The sequence below is a fragment of the Cynocephalus volans genome, chromosome 14 (assembly GCF_027409185.1).
Source record: "Cynocephalus volans isolate mCynVol1 chromosome 14, mCynVol1.pri, whole genome shotgun sequence".
Lineage (NCBI taxonomy): Eukaryota > Metazoa > Chordata > Mammalia > Dermoptera > Cynocephalidae > Cynocephalus > Cynocephalus volans.
Window position 1 is genome coordinate 23,067,871 of NC_084473.1, and position 24,405 is coordinate 23,092,275.

Genomic DNA, 24,405 nt, shown 5'->3' on the forward strand with positions numbered 1-24,405 from the left:
GAAAGGAAAGATCATCATAGTATACTAAACAGCTCGGCTGTCGATAGTTTTTACATAGTCACAGTAATGCAAATACTGAATAATGATCTGACTGAAATTATAACCAATTGGGAAAATGGGAAGACAAGTGTGGGTATGTGTTGAGGGCAGGTGTGATTATATTCTTCCATGGTGGAAAATCAAAAGATAATGGCTAAAACTGGGGAAAGTAGCCATATAAAAATATTATTTAGAAATGCCAGACATTAATACCAAAATACTCACTTACAGGTGTCAAAAACAATTGGCTCCCCACCCCCTCTTTCTTATGGGGGGAGGGGAGGAGGATCAGGGATTGTCGGTTTTTATAACAGCCTCTAGAACTACTTTATTCTTTAAACCACATACATGTATTTCTGACTTAAGAAATACATAAATACATTCTTAAAACCCATAAAGCAACTTTTATGGATACATACAAATATAATACTTGTAAAAAACTAGAGTGATGACTGAAATTTGCTGAACACTTACTACACGCCTGGTACTAAGTGCTTTATTCATGTATTCACTCAAATATGTAACCGCCATAGAGTCTGTGCTATCATTATTCCCCATCTTACAGATAAGCAAACTGACACACAGAGAAGTGAAACAACTTGCTACATTTAACAAAGCCAAGAAGGGACATAACTAGGATTCAAACTCAGTCTGGCTCCAGCAGCAGACTATTTTACCTTCTCAAATAAAAGAATTAAAAACACAGACAGGAAGGATACTCAGCGAAGTCATCACAGTGGCTGCCACTGGTGAAGAAAGCAAAGGTATGGGATTGGGGAGGGGTAGAAAATGGATTTAAACCGTATACATACTTTTTTCTTTAAAAAAGAACTAAAACAAATATGACCAACTGTTAACATTTAATTCTGGATGGTGGGAACATGCATGTTGTATTATTCTCTGTAGTATTCTACTGTTTAAAAAATGTTTAATAGAAAGAAAAAAACCTGAGTAAGGGCAAATAAATTTATCATTCACCTTAATGGATAGATCAGTTAAGAATCCAAGCTCTAAAGGCACATGAGATAGGATCCCAGCTGACACCCATTAGCTGTGTAACCTGGGGCAAGTTGCTTAACCATTCTGTATTTCACTTTCCCCTTCTGTTAAATGGGACCAACGACAGTACTTACCTTACATAATTGCTGTGATGATTAAAAGGTTAATGTTTAAAATAATCCCTGACACTCAGATGTTTGCTGCTACTATTACTACTACTATACTGATTGTCTTCCAAGCATGTACCACCGTTAGATAACATCTTATTGGTTTATTCTTTGCCCACTAGATTGTAAGCTCCAAAAAAATAAGGACATTGCTGTCCTGTCCTCAGCTGAAACCCCAGTGCCGAGAACTGTGGTTGGCAACTGACGTTGCTCAAAAAAATCTGTTAAATAGATGTTGACCTGTGGTGATACAGAACTGCTTGTACTTTTCTCTGCAGCTGTCATACTATTTCCTTTCTCAGCCTATGCTTTTGTTGTTTCTTCTGCCTGGAAGGCCCTCCCCTTCCTGATGCTTTCAGCTTAGTCACTGGGTTTCCCAGGAAGACTTTCTTGAGGTTGAGCTACATGCTCCTCCTCTGTGCACATACAGTGCCTTATGCATAACTCAATTTTAACTCATGCCATATTATACTGAAACAATATGTTTGTGTACCAGTCTACCCCCTCGAGAAGAGGTCAAACACTGCGATTAAGGGCATCAACTCTGGAGCCAAACTGCCTGCATTTGAATTCTGGCTATGTGACTTTGAGCAAATTACTTAACCTATGTCTCAGATTCCTAGTCTGTAAAATGGAAATAATAATAACACCTATCTCAGAAAGTTCTCATGGGATGAAAAGTTTTCATTTGTATCTGTATAGCATTCAGAACAGTCCCTAGCACATAGTGAATATGATACAAGTATGTTAAATTATAAAAATCTCCTTGAAGACAGACACAATGTCTTGCTCATCTTTATATTCCAATACCTAGCACTCTGTAGGCACTAAATAAATGTTTAAATGCTTACTGAACTGACAGCTATTACACTAGTCCAAACAAAAGGATTAGTGCCCAAACTAAGCAGCAATAAAAATGAAGAAAGGGTAGTGGAAATGAGACGTGCTTAGGGGGAAAATATCAACAGAACGTGCTGCATGATTAGAATGAGATGGGCCATAAACAAGATAAAAATTTAGGATGACAGGTAAGATTCTTACCAAGATGGAAAATATCAGGAAAGCATGGAGGGAAAAAAAGAGTTCCTGGCAAATTCTTTTTTGTTTGTTTTTTAAGAGATGACTGGTAAGGGGATCTTAACCCTTGACTTGGTGTTGTCAGCACCACACTCTCCCAAGTGAGCTAACCGGCCATCCTTATATAGGGACCCGAACCCATGGCCTTGGTGTTATCAGCACCACACTCTCCCAAGTAAGCCATGGGCCAACCCTCTTGGCAAACTCTTAACAACAAAATGCTTCATTCACTGCTTAAATAGCTTTTAAAGAGCTTTTAAGAGGATCACACTTAAAAAAAAATAAACTCTGATCACCTGATCATCTGTTACAGAAACCTGGCATATAACATCTAAAAGAATTTAAGCTCTATGAAGACAAGGGCTTTTTCTGTTTAGTTTGCTGCATTATTTCCAGAACCTGCAACAGTGCCTGGTACATGGTAGGCACTCACCATATGTCTGTCAAATGAAAAAATAATTTAGGTAAATTTCAGCTTTCCATGTTAAGCAAAAGAATTAAATAAGCATCTACTATGTTTCTAGCATTGTTTTAAATTCCTATAGGGAATACAGAAGAAATATGATACTTTTTGGTATCTGCCCATTCCCACGTGAATAAATTACTAAGTTTTGTATAACATTAGTAACTTACTATGTCATGCAGTAGAGAATACAACTAAGTTCTGAAGAAAGATCAGCATGAGCTATACCAATACATCTGATATGATATAATATGAAAGGTCACAAGAAACCAAGAAAAAATTTTGGTGAAGTAGGGCTAGACTCTAGAAAAGCCTGATAGAGGCAAATAGCAAATAAAATATCAGCTCTAAAGGCTTGCTTCATTTTCTTCATTCCTAAACAGAATTAATTGGTACCCTCTCAGAACTCTGAACAACACTTTGTCAAAACACTTTGGTTTCTCATTACCAATCTTTTTATATAGACAATCAAAAGTAAAAATTACACAATCTGCAAAATCAAGAAAAACAAAGTCTTACTCAAATTCAACTAGTTCCTTTTCACTGTAATTCAAAAAAGAACAAAAGAATTAAGGATTTTTATTGAGGAAGATAAGTGTAGTAAAGGAACATAAAAAGGTGTTTCAAGGCAGACAGCAAAAATAGCATTCTAAAGCCAAGAACATTCTATCCCCTTGAAGCAAGCCCTTCAAAACGCTGGTATGAAATCTCTCTCCATATTATGTACTGTGTTTTTCAAAGTATGCTGATAACCTGATAAAAAGGGAAACACTATAAAATAAATGAACCATACTACCTGATCATATATTATGCCATAGTCTTCCAGTTACAAAAACAAATTTCAAAAGTAATCATTCGTTTCTATAAACATATTTTAGACAATCTTCAGCTGAAATTAAAACCATACTTTTTTAACAGAAAATTCTTTCAGCTAAAATATCCTGAAGTGTACTTAAAATAAAAAAGGAACACATAACAAAACTTTTTGGTTGCTTAATAAACATCAATAGTGCCCCATCTGTAAAACAGATTAAACCAGCTAGAAAAGCAGCACTACATTTGCAGCCAACAGTTATCATAATTAAGCTAAAGAAAGACATGTTTTTCTTGTCATCTTTATTCAAGTATTTCACAGCAGTTATATTACAAATTACAGTAAATGTTCAAATTCCAGAATTCAAAAATTAAATAATTTACTTCAAACTAATGTAAAAGGAAGTCAAATGCAAAACATCAATTTAACACAATTCTAAATTAAACTACAAATCCAAAATAGACCATAGTTGATGAAGTCCACTTAATCTACAAAGTAGACATACATGACTGAAACCAAATAGGACTCCCAAAGTCTAAGTAACCAAATGTACAAAATACAAAAGATGCAGGTACAAGCCCAAATTCAAGCTTACAATATGATTACAAATAATAATTATAATAACAATGGCATTCAGCTACGGGACCTGACAATGAAGATATCTACTGAATAGCACCATAGCTGAACCAACTTAATCAAAAAAGGGAAGATAAGAAATTACCACCCCACTGCCCCAAAATAAAACCCAGTAAACCTATAAATACATTGGCATATGAGAAAAATCAAGTCACAAAAAGATGTAAAACAAACAAAAAAATTAATCACAGGTGAGATTCAAGCTCGAAAACACAATCAACTCCACAGCCATCAGTTTCAACCCTAGTGCGGTTCCATCATCTTCAAAAAGCTCCCAGGGTCCCCAAGGTCCCCACAGCTGAGCATGAGCTATTGCTAAGCTGAGCTGAGATACATATTTTACTGATCTGAGAGCAAGGTTTTGCACAGGAGCTTATCATTTATAATGCTCACAATAGGAAATAAGAACAGAGGTCAATTTGTATATATTTTTTGCCAATGCTATACAGCAAAAATTAAGAACTTACAGAAAGGTAAACAAACTTGATTCCACTTGAATAATTTCACAAGCTGCTTTAAACCACAGAACCACCAGATATCTGTAAAATAAGCAAAACTGGTGTAGTGTTTTTCTTTTGAGGGGGAAATGGGGCCAGAGGAGTTGGTACAATTTCAGCTTATTTTTCTCCCCTTGGCATTTGACTGGCTTTCTCTTTAAGACCTAAACTGTTCAAAGTGGCAGTTCCTATACTGAGGTTGCCTCCAATTTCTCCATCTTCATTAACATTACAATAAAAAAAACCCAACTTGATCTTTTGTAAGCATATTAATGCTGAACATAAATAAATTTCCCTTGTCAAACTCACTGATGGCTAAAATCTTAACTTGTACAAATTTAGTAAGCTACTAAAAACATGTGCGTGTTTTTCCTTTCACAAGTGCTGCTGTTACTTGAACAGAATGCTTCTGAATTAGAGTAACTGGAATAAATATTTAAAAAAAAATAGTGCAGCAAGAACCTGAGACTTGCAAAAAACCCTTTTACCAGAAACTTGCTACAAAAAATCTGCTACATCTTATTTCATCAAATCTTTAAATTCTGTAACAATTTCCATCAAAATACAAAATGCTAATGTATTAGACAGTAAAATAGTTTGAACTGGTATGATGGTAATAAATACTAAAGAAAGCACGAAAATCCTCCCAATAATCAAATTAGAGGTTTCAAATAACCTCCCCTTTAAAATGGTTCATCGTTAATCGCACTTGCCCATCTTAAAAATACAGTGTGTCTACATGGGTAGCATCTTGAATTATACGACTAACTGAATATTACGAAAACTTCATAGACTAGGTATAAAGAAAACAAGTGGCATTTAAATAAAATTAAGCTAGAATTAGAAGACATTAAATGGAAATGTAAATACAAAGAAGCATTTAAGATTACTGCAGTAGCCAATGGCCAAAGTGTGCTTTCTGCCCACTACAAATAGCCAGAGACAAGGAGAAAGTACCTTAGCTTCAGCATGTAAACGGTGGCAAAGTGATTACAGGACTCTGTAAACACTGTTGGTAACTAAAATACAAAAAGCTGAGGTAGCTCAGTATCTCTGCAGTAGTCCAAGACCATTTGCCCTAATTAAAACCCAAACTACATGTGTTGCATATATTGGAAAGACACACCTGCAGTTAACGGCTATAATGAATGAAGACATCAAGCCAACTTGTCAGCAAAATTTTCTTTTTGTTTAAAAATCATCTGATAAAAAATGTCACTGCACTCCCTTTGCCTCTTTGCAACTGCCTAGACTGTGTCTCCAAATTTGTAGAAAGTTTTTGTAAAACTAGTAACCCATAATTAATTTCAGGTAAGTACAATTCACAGAAATCACTTAACACGATCCAAAATGGGTTCTAATCAAAGTGAAGAGTAGTGAAGGTAAGTTTATGGGAAGGGATTTAAACAATAACACTGTTATTCAAGGACCATATCAGAGCTCACTCACAATTATGCATATAGAAAATGAATTTTATGGAGCTTCTGACAAATTCCTCTCTTTTCTGTCCATTTGGCAAGTCCTGGCTTTAAAACAAAACAATAACAATTTACTACACATGAAAATCATTTCTTTCTGGGAACTCAAACATGAATAACTACTAAATTGCCACTGACAGAAGAAAGAATTGTCACTATTTATTTTCTGGTCATCACTGGGTGTGTGGGTTTTTCTGTGGACTGTGTATTATTTGTTGTTGTTGTTTTATCACGTGTTTCTCAAACAGAAACAGACCATACAGGAATTTTAGTATATTATGTGGCTTATTGAGTGTATTGATTGAGCTTTGAGAACAAGACAGGCATTTAATACCAAAACACTGGTTGTCTCTTAATGACACAGGGTATCAAAACTTATTTCCAAGATTGTGACCAAAGAAAACATTCTAATTTATTTGCTACAAACAAGCCCATCCCTTTAGCCTTATCTTTCTCAAATGAATAAAAGGCACATTAAAGGCAGTTCTAAAGAGCCTTATCTAATTTCATCCAGTTTCTTCAGCTTCCCACCAGAACATACCATCGCGAACTCTAAAACAGGTTTCAGTCCATTACCTGGGGTGGGGGGTAGAGGGATATGACAAAAGGAGTAGAAAGGAGGGAAAAAAATAACAGGTCGCCCACTCTTTAAACAATTCAACACAGTTAGAACTGCCCCATCCAGTTTCCTCATGTTTGCTGGCCTGCTCCCTAAGAGAGAAGTCTCCAAAAGAGAGTGCACGAAAAGAGGAGCAGAAGCGAAAGCAGTTTCTGTAGCACCAAAATCTCCAAGCTGGGGGGTTGTATTTTTTATTTGTGGAAAATACAACATGTTTCTGAAGTTCTGTTTGGTTCTTGTAGGCTGGTTGGTTTCAGGTACCTGAGACAATAGCACCAAATTCAGAGAGAAAGAATGAGTGAGAGAGCACTTTACATCAAGGCTCTGCACATAATTGGTGCAATTGGAAATTGAATGGCTCAGAAGACTGCTCTGTCAGGAGCAGATTGGAGAGGATAAACCACTCATCTTGAAAGTTCATAGGAATGTCTCAAACATATGAACTGTTCTTTCCATCTCCTATAAGGGAAAAAAAAATGCATGTTATCTAATAGGGAAAGACAAAGGTATGCCTAATTATGAAAGAATTCGCTTTAACTTTATGCAGAAAGAATTTGAGATACAAGTTAAACTTTGAGTATTTTCCTGATTACAATAGCATACCTACTCTATAGCCTGTCTGCTGCTCTAGACACTTAAAAGTACCTCCTATTTTATATTTAGGCTAAGGAGGCGGATGACGATAGTAACACTCAATGGATAATTTATTATGTCAGTAATATGAGTAACTTATTACACCAGATATTGTACTAAGAAATTTATAGATATATAAAATATATAAATATAATATATAAGCAAGTATTTATATCTTTGTATGACTATATATAAATATTTAGATGTTATATTATATATTTATGTGTATAAATAAGTAAATATATAAACATATGTAAAATATATATGTAATTTAATTCCCACAACAATGTGGAAGGTTGAAGACAGGTATTATTATGAGCTCCGTTTTACAGGTAAAGAAATTGAGGCACAGAGGGGATAAATAATTTGATAGCTAATAAATGGCAGAATAAGGAATACAGGCAGCCTCACTCCAGAACCTGAGCCCTTCCTTACTCATTACATTCTACTAACTCCCAAAGCAAGATGAATGTATTCAATGTAGTGAAGATTATGCAAAAAAGGAGAATGCAGCCTGTTCCCATTTCTATTCACTATGACCAGAGCGAAAAAGAGGGGGGGGAAAAGCCAAAATGAATGACTGCCATCACTACCACCAGGAAAGCTACTCACTGCTGATTCTGCTATCAGTCCCGTCCTCTCCCTAAACTAAGCCCCTAGATTAGGAGGGTTCCAAATTCCATAGTGAGAGATGTTTCACTGCTGCAGAGTACTCAATCTATTCAAGCTAAAGAAATCAAACGATATGAACAAAGAAGTTCTAGAATTAAAAAAATGTAAAGAACTCTACCCTGCACATTTCACTCAAATGGGCAAATATAAATACAGCTTAGACATTTGGCTTTCCTTTCTCCCTTTAAACAGCTCCAAAGAAATTCTTCTCTATGTCTCTGTAGAATAAGCTATACTAACAGATTATCATCTGATCAAAAAGTTCTTCCATATGATCAATCAAAATTACTCCTGCTACAACGTATATAAACAATACTGTAATTTTAAAAAAAATTACTCCTGCTAAATGTTTTAACATACATTGCTTAGTAGGAAAAAAATCAGGTTATAAAACAAAATATACAATATGATCCCAATTTTTAAATATATATTCACACATTTATACATGTTATGTACATCTATACATTTTAAAAGGTTAGAAGATATTCCAAAAGATTAATACTGACTAGTTTCTTCCACATGGTGGTAGTGGGTGATGTTTTTATTTTCTCAATTGTGCTTTCCTGTAATTTCTATATATTTCTATGTATTTCTATATAGCTTTGTAAAATTGTAACTCGTAAAAGTGTTTACAAAATAATTTTTATATGCTCTCTTGCTTTGATTCAAATCCCATGTTCCTTATAACATATGAAAAATAACCATATCCTCTACACATAAATCTTTAATATACTAGAAATGTTCCTTGAGAGCAGGGCCTTTTGTCTTATTCGTTTTTTGTACCCCAAACACTTAGCACAGTATCTAGCATGGTAGGTACTCAATAAATATTTAATAAACAGGCCACCAGATAAACAAACTAATGGACAAATGAACAAAGAGAGTCTAATTAAGTCACTTAGCCATTTAGTGGGTAGATGAGGAATAACATTTGCTCAGAAGACCTCAAAATGCAGAAGTGTGGATTAACAGTGTAAATTATATGAACAGAGACATAAGTTCATAAGCTCTTGTAAGAGAAGAACCTCCCTATGGTCCAAAGTTGTCTAGAAAGGAAATGGTTCATCTCAAAGAATATCTAAGAAAAAGGACAAACCACTCCTTCATGTAACTATTTTATAGGACTAGATTTGATTAAATGAGAATCACTTTAAGTTCTCTTCCAACCGCTAGTGTGGTGGCAAATAGGTCTCACTGCCCACACCAATTCCATTAGCTAGGGAGTAGTGTTAAAGACTGTGGGGCCACGCCCACATCCAGCAGGCCCAAGTGATGTGTTCAATCAGCATGTCAGAAGAAATTATGACATACTATTCTGTCCAACCCAGAACCATATATTTCTGTGTTCTGACAAAAAGACCCAGAGCACATCATTCCTGAGACAAAATGGTACAGAAAGCCTTTATTCTTCAAACTGCAACTCTTAATGATTCTTCTAATCTTAAATCTTCAAAACATTCTTCAGTTATTCGGTGAAAGATACAACTTAGGCAAACTAACTTCTTTTGGGGGGCAAGTAAAAGAACCTATTTGTTTATTCTACAGATGAACTAAGCACTTACCTCTACAAGTTGTGATTTGTCATAATCTTTACGATGACGGTAGATGCATTGACTAAGAAGGGAATATAATCTCTCAAGCTGATCAACTGCCAGATTGTTGCTTTTATCTACCAACAAATCAAGCAATTTCTAAGAAAAATGAGAAGAAAAGAGAATAAAATGTAGTTTGATTTCACTAGTCAAACTGAAACAGTTATATTCAAATGGTTAGACAATGAGCACCAAAATGCTATGGTGTAACAGTGACAACTGTGGTTAGAAGATTCTAGGGCTTAGTTTATTACCAAGACTATTCCCACATCTTTCAAACTCTCAAAACACACATAACTCTTTTTTACTGCATGCCCTCAGGCACTTATATTTGTAGGTTAAAACAGGAGATTTCCAAAATTAGTTTTATTCAATGGTCTACAAACACATTCAAATCTCCTTCCATCCATTTAAAACTGACTGGGAATAGCTAAGCTTACCTTCAATCTTTCACGATCAACAATAAGAGGTGGCACAGGCTCAGATGGCTCTTCTGGAACTAGTTCCAGGCTTGTTGTTTTCGCCTGCTCTAAAATTAATTTACGGTATTTCTTTACTTTAGAAGCACCTACGATTGAGAGAAAAAAAAATGCACTGCAGCAAGTAAAAGTTAAAAAAGAAAAATCAGTCTTAAGCAACTATAAATCCTTTTACCCACCACAAATCCTTTGAATTGAAAAAGGGTATATTCTTTAAATGATGAATGACTTTTTTTTTGGTAAGAATAAGTAACCCAAATTAAAGAGAATTAAATCATGGCTATGAAAGCCAAGTCATACTAGAATATCATCTAATAAACATACCCAATAAAAAGAAAATAAAAACAATCTTCACCTCTAAGCACTGACTTATAAACAGCCTTCACTCTTTATGATAGCTATCATTTTGAAATTTGGAGCTTTCAGAACTAGAAGGGAAGCAATTTAGAAAAGCAGTTATTAACACAAAGTGGAGCCAACCTGTCTACAAACTTGCCTCCCCACCTAAAACATTTTCCTCAACATTGCCTGAAATTTCTTATTGTTCTCTGTTAACACTGCCTGAAGTTCTATTAGAGATTGATCTAGGTTATAACATTCTTTTCTTAAAAATATAAACCTTTTAAAAGCGTAATAGGGCTGGTGTTCTTTCCTACCTTAGAGTGAATTAGAATAATCTAACTACTTTCCTCCTAATATCTTTCTGAAACCAGCCACACTGAAAAAACAGAAATTTTGAGGTAGCCCCAGGCACTTTGAGGGGGAGAGATGGCGGATAAACCATTGAGCCCTATGCTTCTCCAAAGTAGACCTACTCTAAGAGGAAGCTGAGGGGGAAGGAACACAAAAACAAACTTAACTGTTTTTGGAATTTCATACAGGACCTGGCCCATGTCAGGGGCACTAAAGAGAACCTTCCTTCTCCGCCCTGCATTAGCCCTCCTACTCCCAAGTCTTTAAACTCTTTCTTCTCATCAATGCCTGCTCTACAGATCAACAGTAAAAGAACATATGGGTACTTTAAAAAATTCACAGAAAGATTCCTATTATCTTTTAGTTCTACTTCTCCACAAACTTTTTGAAGTTTGATATATCATGATATATCAGAGAAATATTTTAGGCAGCCTTTAAAGTAAAAGCCTTTATAGCTCAATTAACATATGCTAAGAGTTTTGTTAAAACAGAGTACTGATCCTCCTTACTACATCCATAGACTTCTAGAGGCCTGAGAACTCAGATTAGGAATCACTGCACTAGGTAATATTGTTCTGACAATTCCAAATGAAAACTTCAGGTCACACTTTCACACAACAAATATCTGTAAAGCTTTTAGATCACCAATTAAACATAATATTAAGCCTCTTCTGTAAGCTTACTGAAATCTCATAGAAAAATAACATTAAAATAGACTCCTCTTCCTGTACCCATTCTGCCTCATACCACAGATTTCTCCTTTTCCCCACTCTGCCATTCAATACTTAACCCTAGCTTTAACGCTTTTTTAAAGTTCTGTCTATACGATAGCCCAGAAAAAAATACTGCTCTTAAAATTACTTTCTACTAGTTCGTATGGAAGATGGCAGAATAGACAGTCCCCAGCGTCACTCTCTCCCCAAAATCAACCAATTTACAACTATAAAAATGTCACATCAACCAAGCTGGTGCTGCTGGAGCTCGGGGGAAGAAGAGGAAAGACCTATAAAGTCCATGAAGGTGGGAGAAGCCATGATGAGAGAAAGAAAAAACTGCTCTGACCATCTCATGCCACAGCTGCTTTAAGACTGGAACTGCTGAGAGCATGGAGCAGGAGCCAGCAAAAGCTGCAGCTGTGCCCTTCAGATGGAGTTACTTGGAGGCGTCAGGGGAGAAGAGTGCCTTGGTAGCCCCCAGGCCAGCAAGACCACTAATAGGGTTCCCGTGGACCCACATAGGAGCAAGGAGCCACAATAACTGAAAAAATTGAGCCACTCAGAGGCTGGTGAGTCATCACAAAGGACTGGTGCACGGCCTGTCCCGGGGGAATTGTTTGCAGCATGGGCCATGGAAGAGACGAGCCCACCAGGGGAACACTGGGGCACAGCAAGGACAGCTGATCTGTACCCCAGTCAGCATAGGACCACTCAGAGGAGACTGGTCAGGAATATAGAATTGCATGGATGAAAAGACTCAGGCCCAGATCAGAGTTTCTACACAACCCAGGTGCACCAGGTCCCTGGAGAGCCAGAAATACCTATAAGGTCAACCATTAAACCCTGAGCTGCACAAAAAGCCTTCCCTAGGGAAGCAACAGCAAAGCAGCAATTTAGCTCAACCACAGAGCTCAAGTACTGGTTCCCAGAGGAAGTTCCCCCAATTCAGAAGCAAGCAAAGGACAAAAAAATTAGTTCCGGATCAGACACACAGCTGGCGCCTCAGGTCCATTGGAACCAAGGAATGGAGCCAGGGACCAGACCCCCCTCCCACAACCAGGCATACCACGCCATTGCCTTGGGGCCCACCTGGGGACCTGAGGGATGGAGTCAGGGACCAGACCCCCCCTCCCCTCAACCAGGCACACCACGCCAGCATCTCACGGCCCACCCAGGGACCTGAGGGATGGAGCTGGAGATCGGAAACCCCTCCCCTCAACCAGGCACACCACTCCAGTGCCTCAGGGCCCACCTGGGAACCCGAGGGATGGAGCAGGGGATCTGACCCCCCCAACCCCCACAACCAGGCACATCATGCCAGTGCCTTGGGCCCTCCCAGGAACCTGAGGCTGAAGACAGAGACGAGACCACCCCACAACAACCAGACACACCGTGCCAGCACTTCAGGGCCTGAGGCATGGAGCTGAGGACTGGACCCCCCCCACAACAAGGCACACCGCACCAGCACCTCAGGGCCCACCCAGGGACCCAAGGCATGGAGCTGAGTACTGGACACCCCCCTCCCCTCAACCAGGCACACTGTGCCAGCACCTTGGGGCCCCCCCAGGGACCCAAGGCATGGTTCTGGGGACCAGACTCCCCTCCCACAACCAGGCACACCATTGCCAGTGCCTTGGGGCACTCCCAGGGACCCAAGGCTGGAGCTGGGGACCAGACCCCCCTCCCTCAACCAGACACACCACACCAGCACCTCAGGGCCTTCCCAGAGACCCAAGGCATGGAGTCGGGGACCAGACCCCTCTCCCCTCAACCAGGCACACTGCGCCAGCACCTTGGGGCCTGCCCAGGGACCCAAGGGATGCAGCTGGGAACAGGACCCCCTCCTACAATCAGATACACGGCCAGCGCCAAAGAGCATGCCAAAAACATCACCTCCATGTGGGTGGCCCACAACAGCCACCACAATAACCATGTCTGCCGCAAAAGCAGCTAGATGCCACAACTACCACGCAGATGGTCTGCCAGCCACTGGAGTGCTATGACACAAGAAGAGTCACCAGCAGAGATAAAGAAGAGGATGTTTCTCTCCACCAAGCCCATTCCAGAGTGACAGAAGAAGCATCTGCTCCATGATAATATTGGGGGACTGATCACACCTCTCAGCAATGGACAGATTATCTAAGCAAGAAATCAACAGGATAACCATTATTCTTTGAGAAGGAGAGAAGAAATCTAGGGTAACTACAGTGGGGAGGAGGGAGGGTGAGGGGGACAGGGTGAGATTGGACAAGGGTCATAAAGAATAATTATGATTTGTAACAATATATATACTAGTAAAGGATTTGATCAACATATCTCAACACTGGACCCCCAAAATATGTATACTCAATTTTGATTCAATAAAAATTTTCAAAAAAAAATTACTATTATTAAATATTGAGAAACAAGAAAAATTCTCAACAGGTAGCATCTAAGAACAACAAATCTGTCTTTATCCATTAAAAGAATTCTAAGACTTTGAATAATACTTTCCTACTACCTAATTCTGCTAGAGAGCTTAAAAAACTGGCAGCAAAAAAACTTTTCCCACACAGCTTAAATCCCAGGCTAAAGCTGAATACTCCACACAATTTAGAGAACATGTTACAATTTCAAGATAGCCTAGTATGAGAAGAGTACCTGTCAAGGAAGGAAATGTATACTGAGCAGGATAGATATCCAACTCACCCCATCCCACTATGGGCTAAAGAATGCTAATAAAGACAGGCTAGAAACCCACCACTCCCCTTTTCTATTTCTTAAAACAATCATATAGCAATGGGAAGATACAAGCTGACAAAGTGTTCTGATTCTCTGATAACAAGGTAAACTTGACAGTGAGATTCAGTTTCCTTCCTCTGATACTGGCTTTGTAAAGCAATGGAGCCTCTTCAACTGAACAGCCCTCAGATTCAACTAACAATGACTGTCTGGAATGAATAAACCTTAGTACATGCCAGCTACAATGAATTACAGACAATTAATATACATGACTTATTTAATCCCTGCAACCCCACCATTCTGAAGTTCAATTTACAAGATGAAAAAACAGGCTTGAAGAGTATAAGTCATTAGCTCAAAGTCATGTGATTTAAGTGAACAGAAGTGGTAATTTAATCTAGGTATATATGACTCTTGCTAATATACCATTCTGCTATAATATCCAAGTCTTCTCTGCCTACCCCCACCCCACTTCAATAATTCTTCTGTTGGAATTCCACCTTCTTAACACATGTGGATTTATTCAGCTTTCAGTGATAAATCCTTTAGGATAAGGGTGATAATATCAGGTGGGAAGAAGAGTAAGCAGCCAGGAAAGCAATGCATTCTAGACCATAAACCCTCTGAAACTTTAAGCAAAATTTAGGATGTATTTCTGCCCTTTTCTAGGGAAAGATATGAAAACTTGAAAAGATTCTCAGAGGGGTATAATCATTCATCAACTATTGCTACTAGGTACCAGATAAAATAATGCAATGAATTAACTCTGGAGTTTAAACCTTCAGAAGATTTTTTTAAATATTAGCTCTGACTGGAGAGGATCCTAAGATGGCAGTGGCTGCGGCGGTTGGCGCGGAGCAGCTGAGGTGGAAAAGGCGGCCACTGGGCCTTAGGCAGCCGGGAAACTTGTGGACCTTACTCTCACCGTCTCTTAAGGGAGGACTGCTGCTGGTGGCCGGTCGTGGGGGCTGACCGCCACTTTGCCCTTGGCAGGAGAGGCTGCCTCATTTACAGGCAACAGCTTTGAAGTATGGAACAGGAAAAGAACTGTTTCGTAGCTGCAAAAGCGAGTCTCTAAACAGGGAACATGGTGCCGGGGCTGCTGTTGATGCAGCCAGGATCCCGGAGGCCGGGGCCGTGCTGAAGGCAGCCAGCTGCCCTATTCAGGATTCGTGGTTTCAGGCCGGCATAAAAGAAGATTCCTGGGAGTGCCCGAGCCGCGCCGCGGGACCGACTGAGCAGCCCGAGGCGGCAGCGGCCAAGAACAGGGACAGCGACAAAGCAGAGGCAGAGAGGGAGCCGCCCGACACGGCACAGCCTTGTGAGTGACCCCTGGCCCGGCCCTGCTCAGGGGACAGACGCCTGCCCGGCTTCTGCATGCCCCACCGGGCCACTCACTGCCCCCGGGGCTGCTTCCATTTTCTCAGGTGGTGGCAGCTCCAGCCCAGCTTGGCCAAGCCTGTCCTCCTCGCCCGGCTCGGCTCCTCACTGAGCCTCTCACTTGCTTGCCCCGGAGCGGGGCTTCCCATGGCCTGTGGGCCGGCCTCCCCTCCCAATCCCTCCATGGTTCTTTGGTGGGGCGGGAGGCGTGGGGCGTCCCTGGCCAGCGTCGGGAGGGCAAGGAAGTATGGGCTAGGCTGACTGTCACTCCACCGCACCCTGGGCTCCAGTCCCCGGTAAACTTCCTGTTACTGGGAGGCAGATACCATCTGTGCAGCCACCAGTTCAGAAAAACGCCTAACCAATTTCTGGTTAGGAATAGTGTGGTTGGAGAGTTCCCGAGTTTGCTTGAACCTGCTGGAGAGCTGACTGCGGGCGGGCACCGGACTCGGTCCGCACCTGGGGGATTCAAAGGTGAACAGTGTGCTGTGGGCTCCTCCCCCGAGGAGCTCACGCTCTGGTGTGGGATATAAGACAAGTACACAAATAACCGCAATACCAGGAGGAAGGTGATAAGTCCCGAGAAAGATCTACACAGTGCTACAAAGGCACCCAGAGCGACCGGTCATCTGCGCCTAGCAGAAACCTGGTAGACTTCCTGGGCAAGGCGGTGCCGAGCAGGGTCTTGAAGGCCCAGCTGATAGACGAGGGATGCAGAAGACACGTCCCAGCCCAGCCCAGTGCGCACAGAGCGTGGAGACGACCAGCTAGGGAGGCGGAGACTCAACAGAAACTACACACCCTGTGGGGTTGCCACTGCACGATCCAACAGCCTGGGCCAGAGCGCACGGAACAGGGAGGAGTCCTGCACGGGAAGTGGAAGCTCAGCAGAGACCACACACCCTGTGGTACCGCCCCGTGATCCAGCAGCCCAGCAGAGTCCAAGCTGACCAGAGAGGTGGCTCCCCGGAGAGGCCCAAGACCTGAGGCAACCACACACACAAGGCACTATAGGCCAACTGAGCAGTCACGGAGGTAGCCATACCAAATTGGCAACCACAGCAACATCTTAGTTAGTCAATAGTCTCAAACCAGTGGCCTGTGAAACCCCCTGCCACAATGAATAAACATCAAAAAAAAGATACCAGAAATACAAAAAATCAAGACAGTACACCACCAAAAGTTAGTAAATCTCAAACTCTAGACCCTATAGAACAAGAAGCCCTTGAAATGACTGACAAGGAATTTTGAGTGATAATTCTAAGGAAACTGAATGAGATACAAGAAAACTCAGCTAGACATCATGATGAAATGAGGAAAAGTATACAGGACCTGAAAGAGGAAATGTACAAAGAAATCAATGTCCTGAAAAAAAATGTAGCAGAACTTGCTGAACTGAAGAAGTTATTCAGCAAAATAAAAAAAACAACGGAGAGTTTAACCAGCAGGCTTGTCGAAGTTGAAGAGAGAACCTCTGAACTTGAAGATGGGCTGTTTGAAATAACACAAGCAGACAAAAAGAAAGAAAAAAGAATCAAGGACATTGAAGAAAATCTGAGAGAGATATCACACAACCTTAAGCGCTCAAATATCCGAGTCATGGGTATTCCAGAAGGGGAGGAAAATGGAGATTGCATTGAAAACATATTCAACAAAATAGTGGCAGAAAACTTCCCAGATATAGGAAAAATCACAGATCTTCAGATCCAGGAAGCTCAACGATCTCCAAACATATTCAACCCAAAAAGGCCTTCTCCAAGACATGTCATAGTCAAATTGGCAAAACTCAGAGACAAAGAGAGAATCTTAAAAGCTGTAAGAGAGAAGCATCAAATCACCTATAAGGGAGCCCCAATCAGGCTAAAATCAGACTTCTCATCACAAACCCTAAAAGCGATAAAGGAATGGGATGATATTTTCAAAATACTAAAAGACAAAGATTGCCAGCCAAGAATACTCTACCCTGCAAGGCTATCCTTCCGAAATGAAGGGCAAATAGTATATTTCTCAGACAAACAAAAACTGCAGGAGTTCACCACCACACGACCACACTTACAAGAAATCCTCAAGGGAGTACTGGGTTTGGTTCCTGAAAAATAGCTACCACTGCCATAAAAACCCAAGAAAAATCAAAACCCACTAGTATAAGAAAAATGGCATTCATGAAGAGAAAAGAAACAAACAAAAACGCTATCTACAAGCTAAGGAACCAACAAACACAGAAACCAAACAGTAAATCAGAAAGCAAGGAACAAAAGACACCTAAGACAACCAAACAATAATCAATAAAATGCTAGGAATAAATCAACACTTTTCCATAACAACTCTTAATGTAAAAGGCTTAAATTCCCCAATCAAAAGACACAGACTGGCTGACTGGATCAAAAAGGAGGACCCAACTATATGCTGCCTACAAGAGACCCACCTCACCCATAAAAGACTCAAATAGACTAAGAGTGAAAGGATGGAAAAAGATTTACCATGCAAACAGAAAAGAAAAACGAGCTGGAGTAGCTATTCTTATATCTGACAAAATAGACTTTAAACTAAAAACCATAAAAAGAGACAGTGAGGGACACTACTTAATGATAAAAGGACTGATCCATCAAGAAGACATAACAATCATAAATATGTACGCACCCAGTGTTGGAGCAGCCAGATTTATAAAATAAACTCTATTAGACCTAAAGAAGGAAATAGACACTAATACCATAATAGCAGGGGACCTGAGCACCCCACTGTCAATATTAGACAGATCATCTAGGCAAAGAATCAGCAGAGAAACACAAGATCTGAACAATACTCTAGACCAATTGGACTTGGCACATTTCTACAGAACATTCCATCCAACAACCTCAGAATATTCATTCTTCTCATCAGCACATGGATCATTCTCCAGGACAGATCACATATTAGGTCACAAATCAAGTCTCAACAAACTCAAAAAAATTAGAATTATCCCATGTATTTTCTCGGACCACAATGGATTAAAACTAGAAATTAATAAGAAACGAAACTCTGGAAACTATACAAACATATGGAAATTAAACAGCATTCTATTTAATGACATAAGGGTCCAAGAAGAAATCAAGCAGGAAATCAAAAAATTTATTGAAACTAATGAAAATAATGATACATCATACCAAAACCTGTGGGATACTGCAAAAGCAGTATTAAGGGGGAAATTTATTGCATTAAATGCTCACCTCAAAAGAATGGAAAGATGGCAAGTGAACAACCTAACACTTCACCTTAAAGAACTAGAAAAACAAGAACAATCCAAACCTAAACTTAGCAGACGGAAAGAAATCATTAATATCAGAGCAGAACTCAATGAAATTGAAACCCAAAAAGCAATACAAAAGATCAATGAATCAAAAAGTTGGTTTTTTGAAAAGATAAATAAAATTGACAAACCATTAGCATGGCTAACAAAAAAAAGAAGAGAGAAGATTCAAATAACAAAAATTAGAAATGAAAAAGGTGATATTACAACTGATTCATCTCAAATACAAGGAATCATTCGAGACTACTATAAACAACTATACGCCAACAAATTTGAAAATCTGGAGGAAATGGATGAATTTCTGGACACACACAAGCTCCCAAAACTGAACCGTGAAGACGTAGAAAATTTGAACAGACCAATAACAATAAAGGAGATTGAAGCTGTTATCAGAAGGCTCCCAACAAAGAAAAGCCCAGGACCAGATGGATTCACAGCAGAATTTTACCAAACATTCAAAGAGGAATTGACACCGATTCTTTACAAACTATTCCAAAAGATTGAAACGGACGCAAATCTCCCAAACTCATTCTATGAAGCAAACATCATCCTGATACCAAAACCAGGTAAAAATATAACCAAAAAAGAAAACTACAGGCCGATATCCTTGATGAATATAGATGCAAAAATCCTCACTAAAATACTAGCAAACAGAATACAGCAACACATACGAAAAATTATTCATCACGATCAAGTGGGATTCATCCCAGGGATGCAAGGTTGGTTCAACATACGCAAATCAATAAATGTGATACACCATATTAATAAACTCAAACACAAGGACCATATGATCATCTCTATAGATGCTGAAAAAGCATTTGATAAAGTTCAGCACTCATTCATGACAAAGACCCTCTATTAGTTAGGTATAGAGGGAAAGTATCTCAACATAATTAAAGCCATATATGCCAAACCCACTGCCAATATCATCCTGAATGGGGAAAAGCTGAAAGCTTTTCCTTTAAGAACAGGCACTAGACAAGGATGCCCACTCTCACCACTCCTATTCAACATAGTGTTGGAAGTACTAGCCAGAGCAATCAGAGAAGAGAAGGAAACAAAGGGCATCCAGATTGGGAAAGATGAAGTCAAACTGTCCCTGTTTGCAGATGACATGATCCTATATATCGAACAGCCTAAAACCTCTACAAAAAAACTGTTGGAATTGATAAATGATTTCAGCACAGTAGCAGGATACAAAATCAACACACAAAAATCAGTAGCATTTCTTTTCTCCAATAGTGAACATGCAGAAGGAGAAATCAAGAAAGCCTGCCCATTTACAATAGCCACCAAAAAAATAAAATACTTAGGAATTGAGTTAACCAAGGAGGTGAAAAATCTCTATAATGAGAACTACAAACCATTGCTGAGAGAAATTTGAGAGGATACAAGAAGATGGAAAGATATCCCATGCTCTTGGATTGGAAGAATCAACATAGTGAAAATGTCCATACTACCCAAAGTGATATATAAATTCAATGCAATCCCCATCAAAATTCCAAAGACATTTTTCTCAGAAATGGAAAGAACTATCCAGACATTTATATGGAACAATAAAAGACCACGCATAGCCAAAGAAATGCTGAGCAAAAAAAAATAAAGCTGGAGGCATAACACTACCTGACTTTAAGCTATACTACAAAGCTATAATAACCAAAACAGTATGGTACTGGCATAAAAACAGACACACTGACCAATGGAATAGAATAGAGAATCCAGAAATCAACCCACACACTTACTGCCATCTTATCTTTGACAAAGGCACCAAGCCTATTCCCTGGGGAAGGGACTGCCTCTTCAGCAAATGGTGCTGGGATAACTGGATATCCATATGCAGGAGAATGAAACTAGATCCATACCTCTCACCGTATACTAAAATCAACTCAAAATGGATTAAGGATTTAAATATACACCCTGAAACAATAAAACTTCTTAAAGAAAACATAGGAGAAACACTTCAGGAAATAGGACTGGGCACAGACTTCATGAATACGACCCCAAAAGCACGGGCAACCAAAGGAAAAATAAACAAATGGGATTATATCAAACTAAAAAGCTTCTGCACAGCAAAAGAAACAATTGACAGAGTTAAAAGACAACCAACAGAGTGGGAGAAAATATTTGCAAAATATACATCTGACAAAGGATTAATATCCAGAATATAGAAGGAACTCAAACAACTTTACAAGAAGAAAACAAGCAACCCAATTAAAAAATGGGCAAAAGAGCTAAGTAGGCATTTCTCTAAGGAAGATATACAAATGGCCAACAGACATATGAAAAAATGCTCAACATCACTCAGCATCCGGGAAATGCAAATCAAAACCACACTGAGATACCATCTCACCCCAGTTAGAATGGCTAAAATCCAAAAGACTCTGAACGATAAATGCTGGCGAGGTTGTGGAGAAAAAGGAACTCTCATACATTGTTGGTGGGACTGCAAAATGGTGCAGCCTCTATGGAAAATGGTATGGAGGTTCCTCAAACAATTGCAGATAGATCTACCATACGACCCAGCTATCCCACTGTTGGGAATATACCCAGAGGAATGGAAATCATCAAGTCGAAGGTATACCTGTTCCCCAATGTTTATCGCAGCACTCTTTACAATAGCCAAGAGTTGGAACCAGCCCAAATGCCCACCATCAGATGAGTGGATACGGAAAATGTGGTACATCTACACAATGGAATACTACTCAGCTATAAAAACGAATGAAATACTGCCATTTGCAACAACATGGACGGACCTTGAGAGAATTATATTAAGTGAAACGAGTCAGGCACAGAAAGAGAAATACCATATGTTCTCACTTATTGGTGGGAGTTAAAAATATATAAATTCACACACACACACACACAAAAAAAAAAAAAACGGGGGGTGGGATAAGACATAACAACCACAATTACTTGAAGTTGATACGACAAGCAAACAGAGGGGACATTGGTGGGGGGGAAGGGGGGAGGGAGGAGGGAGGGAGGTTTTGGTGAGGGGCAACAATAATCAATCACAATGTATATTGACAAAGTAAAATTTTTTTAAAAAATAAATAAAATTAAATTTAAAAAAAAAAATAAATAAAATGTTAGCTCTACCTTCTTTATCCAGTTCTGCATCTTTAACCTCCACTTCAGGGCTAGGTTCTAACTTCTCATTATTGCTACATTCCAGTGCTTCTAATTTCTCAGGATCATCTGCATGATCTTCATTCAAAGTTTCTGGTTTTTCTTTTGACTGGTCCTCCAGAAGAATCTTTTGTTCAGAACCACATTTATCTCCACTACCACGGAAAGAAACTACTTCAACTTTGCCATTCTGGCACTCTAGAACTGGTATTCCTTCAAAACTGTCAATGGAGGCTTCACCATTTAGACAATTTCCTTTAAGAAAAGGCTCTTTCCTAGATGTCTGCTCCGGATTTAGTGAACTGCTGCTATTGACAAGCAGAGACTCATTTGAACTTTCCTCTTCAGTAGATGCAAAGTTTTCTTTTGTGCCTGTTCCATTGTTAAGCCTCTGCCCCTGGTCCAAGTCCATGATGTCACATGATGATTCATCATTGGTCATAGATAAGTCTCCAGTCTCTTCTCCATTTTCCTCATGGCAGTCAGTGCTTACCTCAAACTCTCCATTTTCTAGCAATTTCCTGTCCTCCGCATGGTTCTCATAGTCTGCAAATTTGGTGTCCTCTTCATCTTTTTTTAAATTATTAACTTTCCTTTTCTTAATAATTCCTTTACCCCACTGTGATCGCCGCCTTGATTTTCTCCGAACCCGCACTGTTTTACAAGGAAGGAAAAAAGATATGTAGAACTTGGAGTACAATACCCATTTTATATATGATTATTAAAAAGGACCCAAAAGAAAGTAAACCAATACTGGTGTAATACACCAACAAAAACTATTTAGCTCTTGACATTCATGCTAATCCTCACAACCTACAAGTGGAATGGATATGCAGTCAGGGATGAACTCTGCAGAATGGAAATTTTTAAAAATTTACTTTCTATATGAGTTTACTTAGCATTAATCTTGTCTACTACCCTAGATTCTATTTTATAGGTATTCCTAATCTCCAACATCCAGGGGCCAAGCATGTAATATACACATTTAGGAAATTACCACATTACCAGGCTGCTCAGAAAGTTTGGAGCCATGGCCCTTGATTTCCACCAGGAAGGGGGGTGCTTTGTCAGCAAAAGATAGGTCCTAAACCATAAAAGCAAATAAAAACATGATCCAATATAGCATGATAGAATTATTACAGTTATGTCTACAATGAAATCTCAGTTGCCTCTCCTCCAGAAAAGGGAATCATCCACAGTAAGTATGATCATGAATAGAAGACCTATGAAGGGTACAGGGACAATTTGGTGAGCCAATTATTAGCTTCCTCTAGCATAAATGGTTCACCTAGCAGTATCAACTTCTTGTGAAGTTACTTGAGAATATGCAGAAAAACTAAGCCCTCTGCTATGAAGGCAACAACATTAACAAAATATTAAAAATAAGTATTTGGTCAGTTATGTGAACAGGGAGACCTACAAAAGTTGTGGGGACTGAACTCTTAGATGCTAGAAACTATCACAAGCTTTATGAGTATTTTTAATTTCCCACATATGTATAAAGGTAGTTGCTTAGGCAAGTCTATCCCATTGTCCCTTAAATAAACAAAAAGTTACATTTTCTTTTGCAAAACAGGACACATGGATAATAGCATGTTCTTTAGAATACTTAATTACAAAACTTATTAAAGGAAACCACTTAAGCTACAGCTCTATCACTTCTGGTATCTAACTCCAATTTCTAAATATTAGTTTGTTGAAACTAATTAGTCATCAGAGAGTAAAAATAATCCATTTTTTCTATGGCTATAAAAGCAGTAAATCAAATCTGACTTAATTTTAAAAAACAACTATCTATCTATCTATATATAGATAGATAGACAGATAGATAAATAGATTTTTTTTTTTTTTTTAAATATGTCAAAGCTGGAAAGCATCCTGGGCAAAAGACATTAAAAAAAAAAATACAAATACAGGATCACTAAGTGAGATTGTTTAATCCATAGTTTTAAAATTGCTTTTTAAAGATAAGAGAAGAATATGGTCTTTTGACAGCTCGTTTCTTATATTTACACTGCTTAATATGAACTTATAGTCTATTAACAATATATAGTGTGTTTACATACTTCTTTCACCCTTTCATCTTTAATCCCTACTGTGTCACTGTAAAGACACCAATGTATGCACAAGAAATGGATAAATTTAGGCATAAATATTACTCTTCCTTCTTATTTAAGAATATATCTACTAAAGGTTTCTGAAATCATCTCCAAAATTCAAGTTATTTAGTTATTTAACTCAAAATATATTTTTCCTTCAAAACTGTAGTATCATCAGAACTATCTCCTCATTCTTTTTCCTCTATTAATTTCTAT

General features: G+C 38.9%; 1 protein-coding gene across 1 annotated transcript in view; it reads right to left on the bottom strand.

The window, feature by feature from the left end:
• Nucleotides 1-4,031: 4,031 nt before the first annotated feature.
• ATAD2B (ATPase family AAA domain containing 2B) overlaps nt 4,032-24,405 on the bottom strand; it is a 166,484-nt gene continuing 146,110 nt past the window's right edge. The window contains exons 25-28 of the mRNA XM_063078237.1: nt 22,061-22,744; nt 10,127-10,254; nt 9,657-9,785; nt 4,032-7,248 (exon numbers count right to left, since the gene is read on the bottom strand). Of these exons, the coding sequence (XP_062934307.1) occupies nt 7,207-7,248; nt 9,657-9,785; nt 10,127-10,254; nt 22,061-22,744 (983 nt within the window). The 3' untranslated portion in view covers nt 4,032-7,206. The remainder of the gene's footprint in view (nt 7,249-9,656; nt 9,786-10,126; nt 10,255-22,060; nt 22,745-24,405) is intronic.